Source organism: Lygodium microphyllum, chromosome 8 (genome assembly GCF_053477565.2).
Source record: "Lygodium microphyllum isolate KBCC chromosome 8, Lygodium_microphyllum_v1.1.10, whole genome shotgun sequence".
NCBI lineage: Eukaryota > Viridiplantae > Streptophyta > Polypodiopsida > Schizaeales > Lygodiaceae > Lygodium > Lygodium microphyllum.
Window position 1 is genome coordinate 6,215,419 of NC_141142.1, and position 20,289 is coordinate 6,235,707.

The 20,289-nt window shown below is 37.1% G+C and overlaps 1 protein-coding gene across 3 annotated transcripts in view; it reads left to right on the forward strand.

Moving 5' to 3' along the window:
• The first annotated feature begins 19,169 nt into the window (after positions 1-19,169).
• The window catches only part of NAD-ME1 (NAD-dependent malic enzyme 1), an 82,784-nt gene continuing 81,664 nt past the window's right edge, over positions 19,170-20,289 (forward strand). For all 3 annotated transcript variants that reach the window (XR_015691542.1, XR_015691541.1, XM_087682526.1), the window contains exon 1: positions 19,170-19,582. Coding sequence is in view for 1 of the 3 variants with exons in the window: in XM_087682526.1 (XP_087538652.1) it covers positions 19,346-19,582 (237 nt within the window). In the remaining 2 variants the exon portion in view is untranslated. The remainder of the gene's footprint in view (positions 19,583-20,289) is intronic.

Consider the following 20,289-nt stretch of genomic DNA (forward strand, 5'->3'; position numbering starts at 1 on the left):
GCTATAGAATTCCTAAATCCAATACCATATACAAAAGTTATAGCCAAAATACGACAGTGCTATTAACCTACCATAGTTGTCCATGACTTCTACAGCATGCTTAGTATCCACTGAAAAATGGATACGAAGTTGCTTCTTAGCTCAATAAGCACTCAACAAGGCTTATGAAGCTCCTTAATAAGCACGAGCAAGGTGGAACAAGCCAGAAGAAGCAAAGACTCAATGTATACATCAAGAGAAAGAAACAAATGGTTGCCATTAAACCTTGAGTTGAAGTTTTGATCCAAGTTGAGGCAAGGATAAAGAAGCTCCTTGAATGCTTAGCTCAATTACCAGTTGAAGGAAGTGAGCTTAAGGTGGAAGCACGCAAGTAGAAGCAAGAGTTATGGGAGAGAGAGAGAGAGAGAGAGAGAGAGAGAGAGAGAGAGAGAACTCCAATAGTCACAATGTGTGAACAGCCTTCCCTTTATTTAAATGTCTTTAAAAGAATAAAGAATGAAGTGACAGTGATGCATGCTTGCCACCTGTAGCATATATATAGGTGTGCAAGAATTGTTAGTGTAGTAATACATAGGCAGCTAGACACGGGTGCCTTTACCCCCCAATAGAGAATGGTATCTAATGCTAGTCTTACTACTCAAGGAATTTGGGTTGATCATATCCAAGAAAGATATGCTTCTTGGACTTAGGATCAAGATTACTTGACTTGTCTCCTTTGGTACATGCATAAATACTTAACACTCAAAGACATATAAGTGTTTATAACTAGGTCTCTTTCTAAACATAACTCCTCTAAAGTTTTACCATCCAATGGCTCACTAGGACACCTATTAATCAAGTGCATTGATGTCTTTGGAGCTTTATACAAAATCCATTAATGAGACTAGCATTAGAAAGCATATTATAGACCCTTTTTTGACCACACTATTTTGATAAAGATTTTCATGAGCTATCAACTCCCTTTTTATACCATGTCTTTCACAAGTGTTTGTTAAGGCATGCGAAGTATATTCACTACTATTGTCAGTTCTTAAACACTTAAGGTTTTTTTCCAACCAATTCTCAACAAATCCAAAGAACGTTAAGAACACATCCAATACATTACTCTTCTTATGAAGATGGTAGGCCTAAACCTTCCCAATGGCATTGTCTATGAAAGTGATAAGAGATATAAAGCTCCACCCAATGAGACCTTAGACATAGGCCCGCACAAATCATTGAAATTGAATCCAAGCACTTTGATCTTATAGTGCCATCACCTCTAGCAATTTAGTTTGTTTACTGGAAAGACATTGCCCACAAAAACCAAGATTTAAGAAGTTCAAACATGGAAGATGATTCAAATGGCATAAAACTTTTATTCGAGGATCTAAAATGTGCCCTAAACAATGATGCCATAAAGAAACTAATGTGTGGCTATTCAATGATAGCTACATTATGGTCTTTAATCCTAGAAACAAACAAAGGGCACACCAAATTGATGCCCTTTAGCACCAATGAGAGAGCCTTGCAACTTTTCCATACACAATCTTCAAATGTCACCCTACAATCACAGTGATTGAGCTATCTAGTACGTGTACTAACCAAACTCTTGGTCAAGTCTAGAACATGTCATACATTTTGCAAATAAAAGAAGATCACATTGATAGAATCAAGCATACATCTCTAATACCGACAATGCTACATGCATAGTGATTACCAAGCGCATCCTTGTCTCTCATCATCATAAGTAGCGAACCATTCTCTGTGAGGAGTGATATGGAATGATGCTTCTTATAAGTTCAAAACCCAATTTTGCAACATGCCATTATCCATGGCAACTAAGAATGCATCAATAAAAGGAAAAACATACAAGAGCTTTACATTGTCACTGTTACATGAATTAACCTCTTCTATATTTGCCTTGGATTTCTTTTCTTTTTTGTCATTATCCTCATTATGCTTTTAGTTCTTTTGCTCAATCTTCCACTTGTAGCAATATTTCTTTATTCACGTGGTTGATTTCCTTCTTTTATGTGTCCCCCTTATTATCAAGAAGTTCCATCTTCATCACACCATACAAGAGATGAGCTTTATTGTTTGGTTTACCAAATGTATGTGCTAAAAGAACACAAATCTTGCTTAAGGTATATTTCAAATAGTATGAATTGCTAGGACACAAGACAAGGGATAGTGATGCTCATGTAAGGTTTACATGTAGCTCTCAGCTCGCTTCATGAACCTTTATGAGTAGAGGAAAATCTCTTAAATGTGGAAGAATAACCATTTTGCACATTGAAGCCCTACCTAAATGGTGAAAATTATGACCACATTGCTTCCCTTTGACTTTGGGTTACCCAAAAGGTCATTAGTCATTTATTTAGGTGGTATATATCCTCCATCTTGATTCTTTAGTTTTTAAACAAGATGTGGTCATTTTAACTTTTAAGGCTACATTTCAAGTGATTGGAACCCAATCTAAGAGCAGATTTGAAGGAATACATATCAATAAGATAGATGTGTATCCCTTTTCTTCTACTTTCCTAGATACATTCTAGAATAATAAGTCATTAGAAAGGACCTTAACATTCAAGTTCCTAGTAGATCATACATAGAATTGTTGTTTTCTGCATGTTTAGAGACCTATATTGAAACAAACTATCGATTAAATTCAGCACCTACCTTTCATGTTAGTTATTAAACTTTATAAAGCTTAGTAAAAATTTTAAAATTATTTTGGAAATTAGGTAAGGGCACAAAAACACTTTAAAAGACGCATTTATTGTTATATATATGTCTTGGCATATCCACATTTCTTAGGATATATATGCCAACACAAATGAATGTTATAATTGTATATGAAGCTAAACATTATGTGTGTTTAAAATAGCACAAGATAATATATCATGGAGAGTCTTAAAATTATAACTTAGAGTGATATATACATGCTTGTTTCTCGGTCTCTATGAGTGCCTTAGTATAGTCTAGTATTTAGGTATATTCTTGTTTATATGACAAGTAGAGGAGGGGGGTAAGTGATGGGGCTTGTTGTGGAGAGATTTTTTATTGCACTAGTATTTGAGATCTCTATTTTAAGGTTAACAAGTCCAACACTTTGGGAGAAGTTGAAAGGAAAAGAAGGCATCATGGGGACAAAGGTGAGTATTGCGAGTGGTTATGAGAAATTTGATATTATTAGGATTCACGGATTAATAATGTTCCTATGCATGCTTGTCATATTAACCATGCACTTTCATTATATACATAATCAATCAAACACTTATATGTCTAACCTATGTGTGAAATGGCCAAAATAGCTAGTGAGGACATCTATACGAGTTTATGGCATTGGATCCAAGTCGAGGTAAGTGCATGCAAAGGGGGTCCATCTCCTATTGATATATTTGTTAGATTTCCCATCATATTAATAGTATGGAAATTAGAGAAATAAAGTAGAGAGACATCCATAAAATCAAGTAAATAAGTGTGTGCATGTGCGTGTGCATGCGCATGTGTGTAAGAAAGAAAGTGAAGATAGGATAGTACTACATATAACGAGTGATGTTGGTTTCTATATATGGATTCATTGTTGTTTATATTGTAAACACATCAATTTTATTAAGGAACATTGGTGACTTTAGATTGTCAAGGCTTATATGCACTCAACAATGGGACATGATCAGATCTCTGATTGATTCAAGAGTTTGAACCACTATGGTAGACTAACTCTCAATTAGTCGTTTGCTTTCCTACTCAAAACCATTGGATTCATCTCTCACCATGACCATGTAAGAAGCAAGATCAACGTGAAAGGATGATCATGAATGAGAGAGAGAAGAGCATAAGTGGAAGCAAGACCAATGGCTATGGAGATTTTAACTCTTAGGAAGAGGTTTGGGTTATTGTACTCAATGATGCAAGTATTGGGCTACTTAAGGTTAGGGGCAACTTGTTTCATGGAAGTAGGGGGTTAAGCAAGAGATCAACTTGCTCAATAAGCTAGGTTCCCATTTAACTAAGTCCTCTAAGCTACGAGTTTGAATATAGATGGATAGAGAGTGCAAGAGATTGAATTCTCAACCATAGTAGCTTGAAAGAAGCTTCTAAGGGGCCCCAAAATAGAGTTGCCTAATGTTTCAAGATGTCCTAGAGAAAATAGACTCCTGTGACTAAAAGCCATAGTCCTACATTAAAAACTAACACCTTTTGGAAGCCTAAGTTCTCCCCTTCCATTAGTGAACATACTCTCAAGTTTAAACATTATTCCATTTAAATCTCGTTCACACTACGAGTTATCCAAACTAGTAACTCGAAGTATGTATTCACATTGGCATCAATACACTCATAATTTTGGAGGAATACTTTTTGTTGTATCATATTCACGCCACAATAATCGTGCTACTAGCATTGGAGATATAAAGGTAGTTTACATACCATTGGTCTTAGGCCTATTTAATACTTGAAAACTAGCTTTAAAAATACAAAGAATTGTAAAAAAATCATATGCCATTGGGATTATTAAAATATCATATTTACAATAGTTCTTGGGCTAGTTTGATAATTTGCTTTAGCCATTGTTTGGCTTTATTAGGCCATGGATCGTAAGATGTCCCTTTCGAGCTTGCAGTTGGACATTTGTTGGTATTTTGGTGTGCAAGATATCTTGTGCTCATTATAGCTTCTTCACTTAATTTAACAAACACATTATTTAACATTAAAATATTGGATGGCACAAAGTTTTCTTTTTGAAAGGAGCAAATGGATTATGTATATGTTTAGAAGAATTAGACAAAGCTTATAGAATGCAATGGTGTTAATATTGAAGAAATGGGTGGGTTGGCACATTTAGCTATCATATTTAAACACTCTCAAAGTCATTTATTTTAATGTAAAAGAAACAAAAATGGGTGCCTTTATGTATGGAAGAAGTTATGTAATTTGTGGAACAAGAAAATGGTAGCTTCATAGATATACTCGTTAATAAATGCCAAGGGAAACTCTTGTGAAGAGAGGCAAGTTAAAGAGTAAGTCTCATAACAAGAAGGATGTGGAATGCTTCTTTTGTAAAATAAGAAGGGAATTATAAATAAATATTGCTATAAGTGGAAGACCAAGCAAAAGAACTAAAACCATAATGAGGATAATGGCAAAAATCCAAGGCAAATATAGAAGAGGTTAATTCATGTAAGAGTGATAATGTAGATCTCTTGTATGTTTTTCCTTTTGTTGATGCATTCTTAGTTCCCATGAATGATGGCATGTTGCAAAATTGGGTTATGGACTTAGAAGCATTATTCCATATCACTCCTCATAGAGAGTGGTTCACTACTTTATGATGATGAGAGACACGGATGTGCCCATCTTGGTAATCACTATGCATGTAGCATTGTCGGTATTAGAGATGTACGTTTGTTTCTATCAAAGTGATCTTCTTTTATTTGCATAATGTAAGACATGTTCTAGACTTGACCAAGAGTTTTGTTAGTACGTACTTGATAGCTCAATTGCTATTGTAGGGTGACATTTGAAGATTGTGTATGGAAAACTTGCAAAGGCTCTCTCATTGTTGCCAAAGGGCATCAATTTGGTGTGCCCTTTTGTATGTTTATGGGATTAAAGACCATATTGTAGCTATCATCAAATAGCCACACATCAATTTCTTTACAGCATCATTGTTTAGGGCACATTTTAGATACTTGAATAAAAGCTTTATGCCATTTGAATCATCTTCCATATTTGAGCTTCTTAAATCTTGGTTTTTGTGGGCATTGTCTTTCTAGTAAACAAACTAAATTGCTAGAGGTGATGGCACTATAAGATCAAAGTGCTTGGATTTGGCTTGCAGTGATTTGTGCGGGCCTATGCCTAAGGACTCATTGGGTGGAGTTTTGTATCTTATCACTTTCATAGATGATGCCATTGGGAAGGTTTGGACCTACCATCTTCATAAGAAGAGTAATGTACTGGATGTATTCTTAAAGTTCTTTGGATTTGTAGAGAATCAGTTTGGGAAAAAACCTTAGGTGCTTAAGAACTAACAGTAGCAGTGAATATACTTCTCATTCCTTAACAAACACTTGTGAAAGACATGGTATAAAAAGGGAGTTGATAGCTCATGAAAATCTTGATCAAAATAGTGTGGTCGAAAAGGGTCTATAATATGCTTTCTAATGCTAGTCTTATTAATGGATATTGGAATAAAGCTCCAAAGACAACAATGCACTTGATTAGTAGGTGTCCTAGTGAGTCATTGGATGGTAAAAATTTTGAGGAGTTATGTTTGGAAAGAGGCCTAGTTATAATCACTTATATGTCTTTGATTGTTAAGTATTTATGCATGTACCAAAGGAGACAAGTCAAGTAATATTGATGCTAAGTCCAAGAAGCATCTCTTTCTGATCAACCCAAATTCCTTCAGTAGTAAGACAAGCAATAGATACCATTCTCCACATCCTTTCATTTATCATCCTATTCATATGCTCTATAACACCATTTTGGGAAAGATTACCATATGCAATGAGTTCTCTTTATATCCATGTGCTTCACAAAAATTTCTAACTTCATGAGAGACATATTTCCCACCATTATCGGTCTTAAGACTCTTAAATCTCTTGCCAGATTGCAAATACTACAACTTCTTTAAAACAAGACAGAGCCTCCTTTTTTCTACCTGTAGTGAGAAAGCCCACACTTTCCTAGTTGCTTCATCAATGAATGTGATAAAATAGGATACCCCCTATAGACTTTGTAAGCATACACTCACATATATTGCTATGCACTAAGTCTGTTTTTCTTATGGGCTAAGCATGCATGCTTTCCAAATATACAATAATTGTAACTAGAAAGATTAGAAAAATAAAGAGAAGGTGAGTAATCCAAATGAGATAGCATTTCCATTCCTTTTCTAGACATATGTCACACTGACAATGCCACAAAGATACATTTGGCACCTTGGTTACTACAACTACATGATTTATAATACAAGACACATGAAGGAGATACAAAGTGCCACATTTGGCTCCCTTTATCAACAACAAATAGTCCCTTATGGACTTTCCATGATTCACTCCCAAAAGTAGTAGAGTATCCCAAGTCATCCAACTAACCAGAAGATATCAAGCTCTTAATAGGCTTAGGTATGTAGCATAGGTTCCAAAGAATGTACACATTGTTAAAGGAAGTTTCTTTCTCATAAGTGTCACCTAGCTTCTTTCATAAGCCATGTGTAGGTGGTCTCATTCATAATGGTGAAATACCCAAATTCTACTAACTATAGCCTAAGAGTGGATTTGGCTAATGCATCAAGCTCTAAGACTAATCTTGTTCACACATGTCTATTAGTTTTCCATGTATGCTTTTTATCAGTCTTACTTGCTTTCTCTAAATTAGGACATCTTGGATATGTTCCTTCCACAAATTAAAGCGAGTGTAATCAAACTTCATGATGCTATATAGTTTCATGTCCATTGCAGATTATGAAGCCATTTGTATAAAATAGCAATCAATTAGCAAGTGACATCAATAAGAAAATCAACAAATTGCATTGTAGAATTGATAGACTTTCTATAACCTCTGCCCACTATAACTAGAATTGAGAGAAGCTAGAAAATGAACCAATGCTTTATTAGCAATAATACACATATCAATATCCAAACACTGTGGAAGTCAATGCATATAGTCAAAACATGGTAGTATGGCATTAATGCTTCCTCAAAAATTTAGTTGCATAATATCATCCAAATATTTTCAAGTATATCGAAAGGCTGATCTAACTAAATCAACTAACATACATCAAGGAAGTGTTTTTGCTCATTCACAAGCAAAAATGCATAAACAATATGACAATATATTGTAGCTCAAGAACTGCTATAGCAACCTTTTTTACGATGATAAATCTCATACTATGCAGGGTTTGTGATGGATGATACATATACTAGGTGTTGTGGATAGATGCAAGTAGGCCAAAATGGAGGGAGAACAAATCCTTCGAGCCGTATGATTGAGCACACCACAATAGGCGAGAGCATAACACTGCACTCAAGTTGAGTCTAGGCCCTTAGCTTGTGTGCATTCAACCACACACCCACCTTATCGAGCACTTGAGTGCTCATTGTCAACAACCTCCTTAAGAAAAACATAGCTGAGTAGCATCACCACTAATTTATCATTTTGTCTCAAGTTGTCCAGTTGCCCTCGAGCAGCAATCCTGACCACCTTCAAATCAACTCTATAATCCTATACTTGAATGTTGGTTCCCTACCAGACTATCTCTCAAACTTGAGCCATGTCAAGGCTACTTAAGTGACCCGTTCAAGGCACACCACTTGACTCAACAAGCAAGCATGAAGTAACCACTCAAGTGGTCAAGTGCACTCAACAATTGATCGCCAACCTAACTGGAGTGCTACCAACTACACTCTAAGATCAAGAAAAATGTGGAACCTAGATAGTCAATAACTAGGGTCACTCACTTGACAATAACTATCTGAGCTCATATGTTATTGTACATCAAATCTAGGTGCTCTCACTTGGATGCCCACTCAAGGCATAACACTCAAGTTAAGACACAATAGGCCTCAACTCAACTCTTCACTTAAGTGAGCAAAAGCATTTCCATTCAACTTGAGTGCAAAAGCTCTTGAGTAATGATTGCATCCTTAAGTGCCTACACTTGAGCTAGCCACCAACTCGAGTGTGCAATGATGGACAATAACCTTCTACATGGCAATAAGTTGGCCATGCATTTGAATGTTCACTTGATACTTGAATATTAACATAGACCAATACCAAAAACACACCACTAGACTCAAGCTCGTAAGTGGATTCAAATAGAGTAAATTTGAGTCTCATGTGTAAGTGATATCCGATGAGGCCACAACACTCCAGCCTTTTGCACTCAAGTGATGCTATAGGTTCACACATGCGAAACCCATGTGCACAAATAGTTCGCAAAGAAACACTGAACATGTTGTTGTTTTTCAACTTGCTGCAGTACTTCGTGCTGGATTTATTGCTTTTTAAGTTGCTTCCATACCATTTCTTGCTATAGGAAATTAGGTTGCTGTTGTAAGAATTCAAGTTGCAAGAATTTAGTTTGCAAGGATTCAAGTTGTTGCAATCCATACTGTAATTCTGGCATTACCAGTAAACCTGAATACTCTTGAAATGCTGAAATCTACTAAAAACTTGAAAATTCTAGCAAACCTGAAAAATCGTCTTACAAGTAAAGAACTTGAACACTTCCTGATAGAGAAAACTGCAATATACTTCTGGAAATGTCATCAACTCATCAAAAATCATCACTACTATGCTCAAAAATTGCTTATCCTAAACAATATCAACCATTCCTGCCAAAACATCAACTGCATAGATATCCACTATTGCAAGTACTTGCATAATTCTATTGGCTTCAACTTCATTTCCAATTTGATTAGAATACTTAAAAACTTCAGAAATATCAGGTTGAACTAAAACATCAACAACTTGATCATTATCTTGATCATCCACATCTTCGTTGTTCACTACATGCTCAAATTCTTGAGTATCCTCATTTCGGGAATTTTCATGTTGCTCAGGATTAGGATACATAGCTCTAGAATTCTAAAATAATTTATCCAATTCAATCCTTGCACTTTCTTCAAGTTTAGACTGCTCATTCCTTGCCAAAAGTGAATAAGAATAATGTCCTAAATAGTCATAAACTGCAATATGACCAATTTGTTGATTTTTGGGTATCCCTTTGAGTTTATTTTCAGGATAACATGTTCTCGAGTCATGATTTAATTTATTCTCCTCATTCCTTAACCTATCCTAAAATTTAGGCTACTCCTAATCTTAAGGAAAACTGCTTGAATGATGTCTTGACATATTTCGGCATGTAGATTGAACAGTTTGATGTTCCAAAATTGCATTTTCAACATTGATAGGCTACTCATTATACCCTTCAATGATGCTCTTCACATCTATTTTGAACACAGGTACCATCGAAGCATTTTCTTGAAGACACAATTCTTCCACATCACTGTCTACTTCATCTACCATATCAATTGTTTGTGCATATAGATTTTCAAGAATAATATCTTGATTTGGAATATGAGAACAAGACAAATGAGTATGCAAATCAGCAATTACATTATCCTTTTGAAAAACAACTTCCGTAAGAGCATTAATGACCTCGGAAGAATAAGAAACTTTCAAATCCATTATAGTCATGACATGAAAAACCTCTAATTGAAGCCATGCTTTCTCTTCTTGAAGCCAATTAATGACAAATAAAGCTTCAACTGCTACAATTTCAGCTACAATCTTCTCCTTTTCCAACTCAGAAGAAAGACATTGAATCATCTTAGTTGAAGATTGAGTCATAGGACACAACTCATGCAAATCTTCATGAAAACCACATGAATGGACTAACTTGTGCAATTCATGACTTTCAGCCTGCTATTGTAAATCTGTATCTTGCTGAAAATTGTTCATTTGATGTCCTAAAATTGGCTAAAAACTGATTTGCTGCTGTCCTGAAGCTTACTATCCTAAAAACTGCTCATACAAGCAATAAACTTGAAAATTTAGAACAGTGAAAACTAGCTGAATTCCTTCAGGTTGAACAATGAAATGACTTGGAATAGTATTCAACATGCTAGAAATATAGATATGCTTAAAAAATACATCTAAAAATGATGGATTTTGCACTATGGATAGTGGCATTTCAAGTGCTATTAAAGCCTCTTTAGTGAAATTTGACTCCCTTGTTGCATAATCTTTCTCAAAACCAATAAAGATAACCAAAAAAATAATCCATAATAGCATCTTCATTAAGAAAACCATAATCCCCATGCTTGTCATCCATGACAACATCATCTTCTTGAATATGCAATTGATCTTCTTGATCATTAGATTAATCAACTTCCTTGATGATAACTTCATCACTTCTTTCTTCTTTAGTAAAACAGATTTGAGATCGATTATAACAGTTGGCAAGACTCCAAAGTATGGAAAGTACCTTCAAATTGTCAATGTAAAGTGTGTGATGCTCCACTCTCCCATTGGTAAGTTCCTGTGTTGGGTTTAGGGTGCTTGAGGATTCTTGGATGCTTTGGCTCTTGTCCTCTCTCACTCCCTCAGCCTCAATCTTTGGCAAATCCATAGGTAAAGGGTAGCAATCATCATCATCACTTGAACTTGAATCTTGATTTGAATCCAAAATATCATAAAACTTCTCCTTGAGCTTCTCAACAGCTCTAAGCAATCTTTGAACCTGCTTCAAACTTGAGCAAGAATTAACCTCATGGCCCTCATGATCATAATTCCATTCATAAGCACCATTGAGTACAATCTCAAAAGAAGTCAGCTTTTCCTATGCTCTATCCAATCTTGAACGTGAACCTTTCTTTCTTGCTGAGGAGAACTCCTTGCGAATGCCATTAAACTGCTTACACAAATCAACCATGTAGAAATACTTATAGGACTTCCCTCTTTCACAGGACTCGTGAACATATGGACAGGACTTCGAAGCATGTCCATGCTCAAAGCATACTTTGCATCTCTTTTCCTTCTTCTTGGATTTACCCATAATGAAGCATATCTAAAGTTTGAAAAGAACTTGCTTTTCTTTGAGCCAACCTTCTAACTTCTGCAATGATGGAGTAGTAGATCTTCAACCTATGATGGAGTAGTAGATCTTCAACCTATGATATTCAAGTTATGCCTAAAAAATGCCTAAAAACTCATTTTTTGGCTAGACCTCTCAGTTTTATCAAGCTTCCTCCCATCTTTCCTGCAATTCAGGTTATGCCTATCATTTCCATCTTGCGATTCAGGTAACCAGCCTGAAATTCCTACAATTTAGGTAACTACCTGAAATTTGTGCAATTTAGGTAACTGTCTGGAATTGCTATAGTGCAAGCTATTCCTAGAACTTCATGTAGTTCAGGTTACCATTTCTTTTTGCATCTTGCATTTCGTTCCTTGTCCAAGTGAACACATACCTTATCCTTCTTTATCATCTCTCTTCACAAGATGGTAGTGCATGAAGAGAATGAGAATAGAGAGATGATTGCCAGGTCTTTTGCATGACATTTGCCTTGTCCACTCAAGTTAGAGATTTCTCCTTTCTTGAACTAGCAAGTTTGAGTCTGAGAAGCTCTTAAAACACCCATAATATAGCATACTACTTCCAGAATTAAAGAACAACCATAGTTTGCATATAATTTTTAGGAATACCACATAGACAGCGTAGTTGACTAGAAAAACACATTGTCGTGAATATTAGAGCCCCTATATTGCTCGAATTGAGATCAGGCACAAACATCACTTGATTTGCAAGAATAATATACAGACATATAGTACACAACATAACTGTTTGCAACAATATGCTGTCCTAAAAATTGTAGATAAGATATTTCTTATCCTTGAACTTCATGACCCCCTTTCTTTATGAATATGCCATTCTAAAATCCTGATATGATGGCTTCATCTTGAAACTTTCAAAATGATTAGAGATTTGAAAATTTCAACCTGAATTAGAAGCAAGAACTTCAAATTGGAAGATGGAACCTAAACAATCTGCCTTGAATCCACAGCATTGAAAACTTTTGAAGAGATCAAACTCTTCAAGAATAAGAACTTCAAAATGTCCTCCTTCAAACAACTTGATTGCACAATGTGTCTTATTGCAAAGATGACATGATACCTACAACTTGTAGAAGTGCAAAAAAATGAAACACGCTGCAAACACGCCTTGAATTTTTGAACAATCTTGCTACATTTTCCATAAAAAAGAAACCATATCTCCTACATCTTTTTGGAAAATATCAGCTTTCTCTGATCAGCAATTAGATATTGCCAATATTGTCCTCATTCACAGGCTGACCGTAACAATTTCTTGCTTCATTGGCAAACCATACCCCTTTCTTTCTTCCTAAGACAAAAGCCTAAATCATGAGAACTTTTCCCATGAAACTGACAGAATTGTGAAATTGTTTTGGCCTCTCAAGACCACAACAGAAACACAAGACACATTGGTCTGCCTGAAATAACCCTAATATTGCACGAAACTTCTTGAACCAATTTACAACCATCATACACATAATATTTAGGAAAGATACTCAGACATGAAACACATATCATATTCATGAATGTAGAATTGCTGTCCAGAAAGATATCACACAGTTTACTGCCATCACGATCATTCCTGATGAAATAACTTGAAGTAGACAACATTAATATTCAGGCTACAGACACAGATAGATAGATTCAACAATCATCTACATGCTCTGCCTGAAGAATCTCTCATTCTTGATATACAGGATCTCTATAAATACAACTTCTCCCCGTTTTTGACCTGCACCTGCCTTTCAAGTGAAACATAATATGAAAGCTAAAGTCACTTTACACATGCTAATCCCATAAACCTAAATGCATACAAGTAGTAAGGAATGAAATAGTACTAAATAGATGATAAAATCCAAGCCCTAACAACGTACCCACCTCATATAAGGCACTTAGGGCTCTTACTTCAATTAGGCCACACATGCCTTGAAAAACACATCAACATGCTCTTTTGACCATGTGTATTGCACTTAAGGTAGAACCAACATACTAGAACACATGATGTGACCTTGGTCCCATGCCTAAAATTCAAAACATTGTGCTTTATAATTGACACCACATGTAGCACCATATTTGAAAGGTCTAGCAAATAGGACATCCTTTTTCACAATTTGAGTAGCACATATACGTGATTGGCATACTTTCAATTTCAATGATCATGAGGATTTTATATTTGCCTAGAATTGAATATGCAGGTCCTATGTTAAGGATTGATGGTTGCATTTGTTGGCTTAGACCATTCAATCTCAGTTCATGGAGATCATAGTTTAGGATATTAAAATTTGGTCCTTCATTTTGATTAGAGGACTTTTACATGCTCTCTTTTTGCAACAAGTTTAAGATATGTTGGAGGTATTAGCTTTTCAGATCTTCAAGGTCAACATTATGGCCTTAACCTTATGAATCAAATATTATATCTTGTAGATTTAGTTTAGGTACTGCTATATGCTTTGTATTTGGCACTCTCTAGATGCATGTGAGCAATGTCACATTGTTTGGTGGAAATTCCAACAATGTACCATTTTTGTGAGTAATTCACTTGTCTTCCTTTTTTGTGTCCTAACAACATGATTGGGATAGGGCAATATTCCACGTGAATTATGTTGCCCTCTTCATTGTATGTAATGTAAGGGCTTGTATATTCCTCCTTAGCATATCGTTCTTCCATGAGATGCATAGGAGGGTTGCTAAATGGATATGTTATGATTGGTCCTATGGATTTTAGTATCCCCCAAGGATTAATTTAAGTCATTGGAATGATTGGTCCTCAATTGGGTGGAGCTGATAATGCTAAAAGAGGGGTTCTTTGATAGATAGAGCCTTTATTGGGTTTATGGATTCCAACATGTGCTTGTGGAGCAATATATGGTAGCCTTCTAGGGGCTCAATAATAAATTGTGTTATGGTAGGAACGGCCACAATTGGACCATACTTAATTGGGTCTAACACATACTGAAGGTCGATAGCCTACCCTATAATATACGCAAGGTACATTGGGTCTATTGGTTATAGGCTACCTACGTTAGCCACACAATCTTTCATAGTCTCTCCTTTCTACTGCCCTACATTCATTAGTCACACAAGGAGACTATGTCCTAACCGACTTTACTGAAATGCACTATGAATTTGTCTTTCAATGTAGAGAATTTTGACTTCTCCGCAACAACCAAGCTATTGAATCGAGTTCATCCTTTCTCGCCCAAGCACAATCCGAATTCTTGAACTTTTCTAGAGTCTAATGTAAGGTCACGGGCCTCACATATCGGCTTGAATTGTTTTATTAAATTTTAGGGATCATCTCCCACCTATTTATAATTTTTTTTTTGTGGCAATGAAAATTTTGGTTTGCTCTTAGTTTTCTAGGTGTTCTATTTAGACCAATCAACAAGTTCTTGGCTATGTGCATTCTTACTTGGAGATGTTGGAGTTATCAAGAAGTGGAAGATGTACTAAGACGAGGAATCATTACTGGATCCCATTGCTCCCAATTTGAGAATCAACCTCTTAATATTGTCGATCTCTCTTAGCATTTTGATTTATTCTTTTTGCTCCTTAAATGTGTCCTTGCTACTAATGTGATCAAAGCAACATAGCGTTCTTGGCAACTCAATTAGTTGTTTTCATACAAGCAAGTTGACTCATCTCAACATTAGGTGGTGATGTGAGTTGTGATCCTAGATGTCCTATACCTACATGACTTGAAACCAAGTCTACCCTATCCTAGGTATATCTAGGTTTATACAATTTAGATTTGTGTGTTTGGGATTAGGAGGGGTCAATTGAGGTGTAGCCTAGGCTAGGGTCCTAGGTCTATATACTATCTAGTTCTAGTGTACTTAAGTAGCATGGGTTGGGAAAGCACATGACTCTCCATGGTTGTCTTTGTGTGCCCTAGCCTAAGGGTAATGTAAGAAGTTGGTTAGGCTTTAAGTGTGCGTGAGTTGTACTAGGGTTATGCCTACAAATGTCCTAATGTGAGTTGCTTTAAGTTGAAATATCAAAATAGGCTAGCATGCATGTTTCATTTGACGATGGTGGAGAAACCTAAAATTGGCCTAGTGTAAAAGGGTGTGTGTGTGTGTGTGTGTGTGCCCCTATGAGGTGTGCTTGTTGATCAACAATTCCTCAATGTATTGAATGTGATATGTAGGTGTGAGATGTGGTGTGTACCAAACATGTAACTTAGCCTAAGAACATTGTGGTTTGTATAGACATTGAGGAAGGTGAGTTCACCTAATAACCTAGGGGAAGGATCTAAGAGGTCATGACCAAGGGTTAAGTTGGGTGTTCAAGGTTTAAATTCCTAAGGTTTATGCATTGCACTACTCCTAACTTTGCATGAGAGATGTAAGTCTAACCCTACTGTGAATGCCCTAGGTTGGGTGTTTATGTCAATTGTGATGTGAGGCACCATCACTAATGTAAGAAACAAGGTATATGCCTAAGTTTATGATTTAAGATGAATGGATTTGTAAGTGGAGGATTAAAAGGGTATTTCATGTCTCTAACACCTAGTGCATATTGATAAGTGACTACTTAGATATACCCTAAGAAATAGGTGTATGTGTGGAAAATGGAAGGTGGAGGCAGCTATCCTAATGATGTGTGTATGTGCCGCAGTTAGTGTTATTCTAAGGTTGGGATTCCCTATGAGGTGTTCCTCGAATGTCCTAGGTGTGAAAAGGAAGCATCTAGCTTATGGAATACTAATCTACCAGTGTGTGTTGTTGTGCCTAAGTAGCATAACTATGTATGGGACCCAAGTGGGTGTGATTGCCTATGTGCTTTGAGTGCGTGGCAAGGACTACTTGGCTTCTCTATTAAGTGAGATGTAGTGCTAATGATGTTAGATGTGTGAACCTTTAAGTATGCCTATGTCCAGGGTGGCCATATTGTGTGGTGATTTCTAGGGGTGAAGTGCCTAAGCAAGGATACATATGTGTTTTTGTACCTACATGCCTACTTGTGGTGGAAACATGGAGGTTTCAAGTTGAGTGCATGTGAATAGGGGCTATCTGTGTTGCCTCTAGAGTTGAATTGAAAAGCAAGGGAAGGCCAATCATTTGGATCTTTCATGGCATAGGCAATAAAACGCGCAGCAATGAATCGACCCTCTCCACTATTTTGCACTCTTGAGCAGTGTCTTCTCTTTTTTCACCGTCCTACCCCTCTTGATAATTAGCAACCCCAGTCGAGAGGGGTAGGAAGGTGAAAAAAGAGAATACAATGCTCAAGAGGGGTAGGCATGCAACCTATTGAGTCATGCAACCAAGGGTCCTAATGATCATGGAAGTCATCCTAGAAATACATTGGTTGCTCACAATTGGAGAACAATGTGTTCCCGATTGCTGAGGTGCTAATCGCGATGAAGACACCCATCATAAACTCTAATGTTGATACTCACAAAAGTAAATACTCACCATCATTAGAAATGGACAATGACGCTCTTATCCACATGGGTTTTCTTGTCGAGGGCACATAGGTAAACTTTTTCATAGGTAAGGGAGCTAGTTGTGTGTGACATCAATTGTTGAGTGGTGGCTTATCCATTTAGATTCATATAAGATGTAAGTCATGTAAGGCATAAGTTGAGTACTCCAATCGTTTAGAAATGGAGTCAATTTGAGCATGCGAAAGGCATGTGACTATTGAGGGTTGTTACTCGAGTGTTGGTGGGTTAGGTAGGTGAGAGATGTGAAGTATTGAGTGGTCATGTGTATACTTGGTAGAATGGGCTAGAAATCTACGACCACTCATAAATCGATGGGTGGGTTAGAGAAAGAGAAAAGGTGATAGAGACTACTCTTTTTTAGTGATGGCACCACTACTCTCTCTTTCTGTGTGTGTGTGTGTGTGTGTGTGTGTCCCCCCTTTGTGCTTGTAATTCTTACAACTTCTTCTTGGAACGTACTCAAGTGTAATGGAGTTGAATGGAATTGTAGGTTGGTGACTTAAGGGATAGGTGGGATGTGGTGACTCAAGTGCTTGCGGAAGACTGAAGTGATTGCACTCGACTTTAGAATAGAAAAATAGAGAGTTTGATGGTTCCAAATACCAATAGACTTTCATCAATCCCTTCTTGACACACTTGACAACATTTGGAAAATGGATCAATCATGAAGTGCAACTAATTCACCAAAGGAATAAGTAAAACTTGCAACCATAATCTATGTCGCAAAGGATTGGAAAGTTTGCTAAAATGTTAAAGTTTTTTTTTTGGGATTCAATTTTCAAACCTAATCTATACTATCCTAAACAATCAAACTCAAACTTTAAATTAACCCCCCACTACTCCATGTTGTTCTCAAGCATATATGCCTCTTATTGTAGTGCAAGGTAGGAATGCAAGTACTATTGGAATTTGATTCCATCAGAATCTTGCACATAGCCTCCTCTACCCTAGGAATATGTATGTCACATTGATGATGGTTTAATATGGGGGAGAGTATAGATCATATAGGGGACTAGAGAGTTTTTTTTGTGTTTCCTTTACCCCTCTCCATTGCTTGTTACTACCCTTATATTTTTAATTCTTCTCATTTTAAACTTCCCCTCTCCTTTCTCTCCAGTGTTAGTTTGGATGATGATAGCTATTGATCAATGATGGCTAAGAAAGTTTGAATGTCTTTTAGAAGATTTTCTAGAGATTTTGGCATTTGGCCTTATTAGCTCATTCGTAAGTGAGAGGCAAGAAAGAAAACTCAAAACCTTAAGACTCAAGGAAGTGACTTGACAAGACATGCACATGGGTAGATCCTTTTCAATCATTCACCTCCATAAAGGTGAGAGTGAGTGGGGAGTAAATCGAGTATTCCTCAATCTCCAAGTATAACTAGACTAAACTTAAAAAAATATAGCACATTTTTTAAAAGCTTTAAGTTAGAGTTAATCTATAGTAATGTAAAGGCCATAGCCAATGAGAGGACAAGTAGTTAGAGCGGGCCAATGGAAGGAAGTGGGTGACAATGCCCAATAGAAGCACTAGCGTGCAATGGGAGATAAGTGGCTAATGCTAGTGGCAATTGGGTAGCTAGAGGATGGTGAAAGGGTGTAGTATCACATGGTGACTTCAGTTCCCTTGCAATGTTGCTTTGCAATTAGCAAGAAGTTTACCATGAAGTTGGCTAGCATTCCGAAGTGCAAGGAATGCTAGTTCTTTCTTATATTATAGAATACGGATGATGTGAAGATATGATAGTATCCTTAGTTGTTACATTTGAAGTCACTATGCACCAAAATGTTTGGTTTCCACTATCTCTACTTGGGAAGTTATTAAATGTCCCTCAAGGTTTGATGAGAGTGGGGCCACAAATATTTCCATCCCATCTTGAGCTTTAATCATCACACATCTTTCTCGCTAATACGACATTTGAACGAGGAGTGTGAAGAGCCTACGAAATATCTTCAAGCTGTAATATCAAAATTTGTGATGTAATTGGCCAAAGACTAAGGTTCAAACACAAAAGACCGTGTTTTGAAACTCCTTTGAAAATTACTAGCAAGAGGCTGAAAATATCGTTATTCAAATTTCTGACTTAGCCGGATGCTTATGCATGTACCTTTTACATTGAAAAGAGAAAGAAACGTTATGCCATGTTGAACGATGGATGCTATACAGCACCATAGGTGCCCCCATGACCACATTGTCAAGCTACCTACTTTCTTTTGCATACACATTTGAGGGAGAATCACTTTATGCAGACGCATGGCAAAAGGACATGCCGCGCAAATGGCGGTTTGTGAATGGGGATGATATATGCGTCTCTGTATGTTTACGACTGATACTGGATGCCCCTGCGATCACCACCTTCTTTCCAAGCGCTGCAGTGATTTTGTGATGGCGCAACGATTGCTTCTTCGATCTCATAAGCACCTGCTGCCTTGCAACCTGCGCAGGCATGGGGGCGTCTGTCACCTCTTCAATGAAGCGGCTCGCCCTTCCATCGTCCACAAACGCAGCACAGACGTCCTCCATGACCCTTGGTTCAACAAGGTATGCCTCTTTCTCGTCCACATTTGCATCTTTCATCTCGATCGTGGCAATGTTGCTAGCTCCGGAAGAGACAATCTATTATGCGTCGCGAGCCTTAGAGCAGTCCCGCTCTTGGTTTTCTCTCTTTTCTTTTTTCATGTTTAGGGGGGCTCCCGGGCGAAGGGGGGTTGTGGGAGCTGGGCTCCTCTTGAAAAACCTGCACACGATATAGTTTCTGTAATGTTCAGTCTTGGACATAGATTTGCATTTTTTATGGATCGATCTCGAAGCTTCATAACCGCAGATTTAGAAAGTACTGTTTCGAGCTGGGGTCACTGAGCTTTGTCACCGAGGCAAGGTAACTTTTTCAAAAAATCGAGGCGAACCATTTGCAGATAACCCTTGTAAGTTGTGGTTGTTTTAACTCTTTGGAATAGGCTTAAATTAGTAGAGCGGTCTCGTAGTTGCAGGAGAATCAGCTTTTCTTGAACAAGCAGAAGTTGAATTCTACACGATGTTGGTTTTTTATTTGGGGCACATCATTTCCATAGAGGTGATTTCTATGGATCTTGAGAAGGTCAAGGCAATCTTGGAGTGGCCTTGTCCTAAGCATTTGTCAGCGATGCACGTGTTCTTGGGATTGATAGTGATCCAGCGCATGTGCGTGGACCACTATGCACATGTGACATTGCCTCGTATAGATGCCAAAAGGCCAAAGAGAAGGGCAG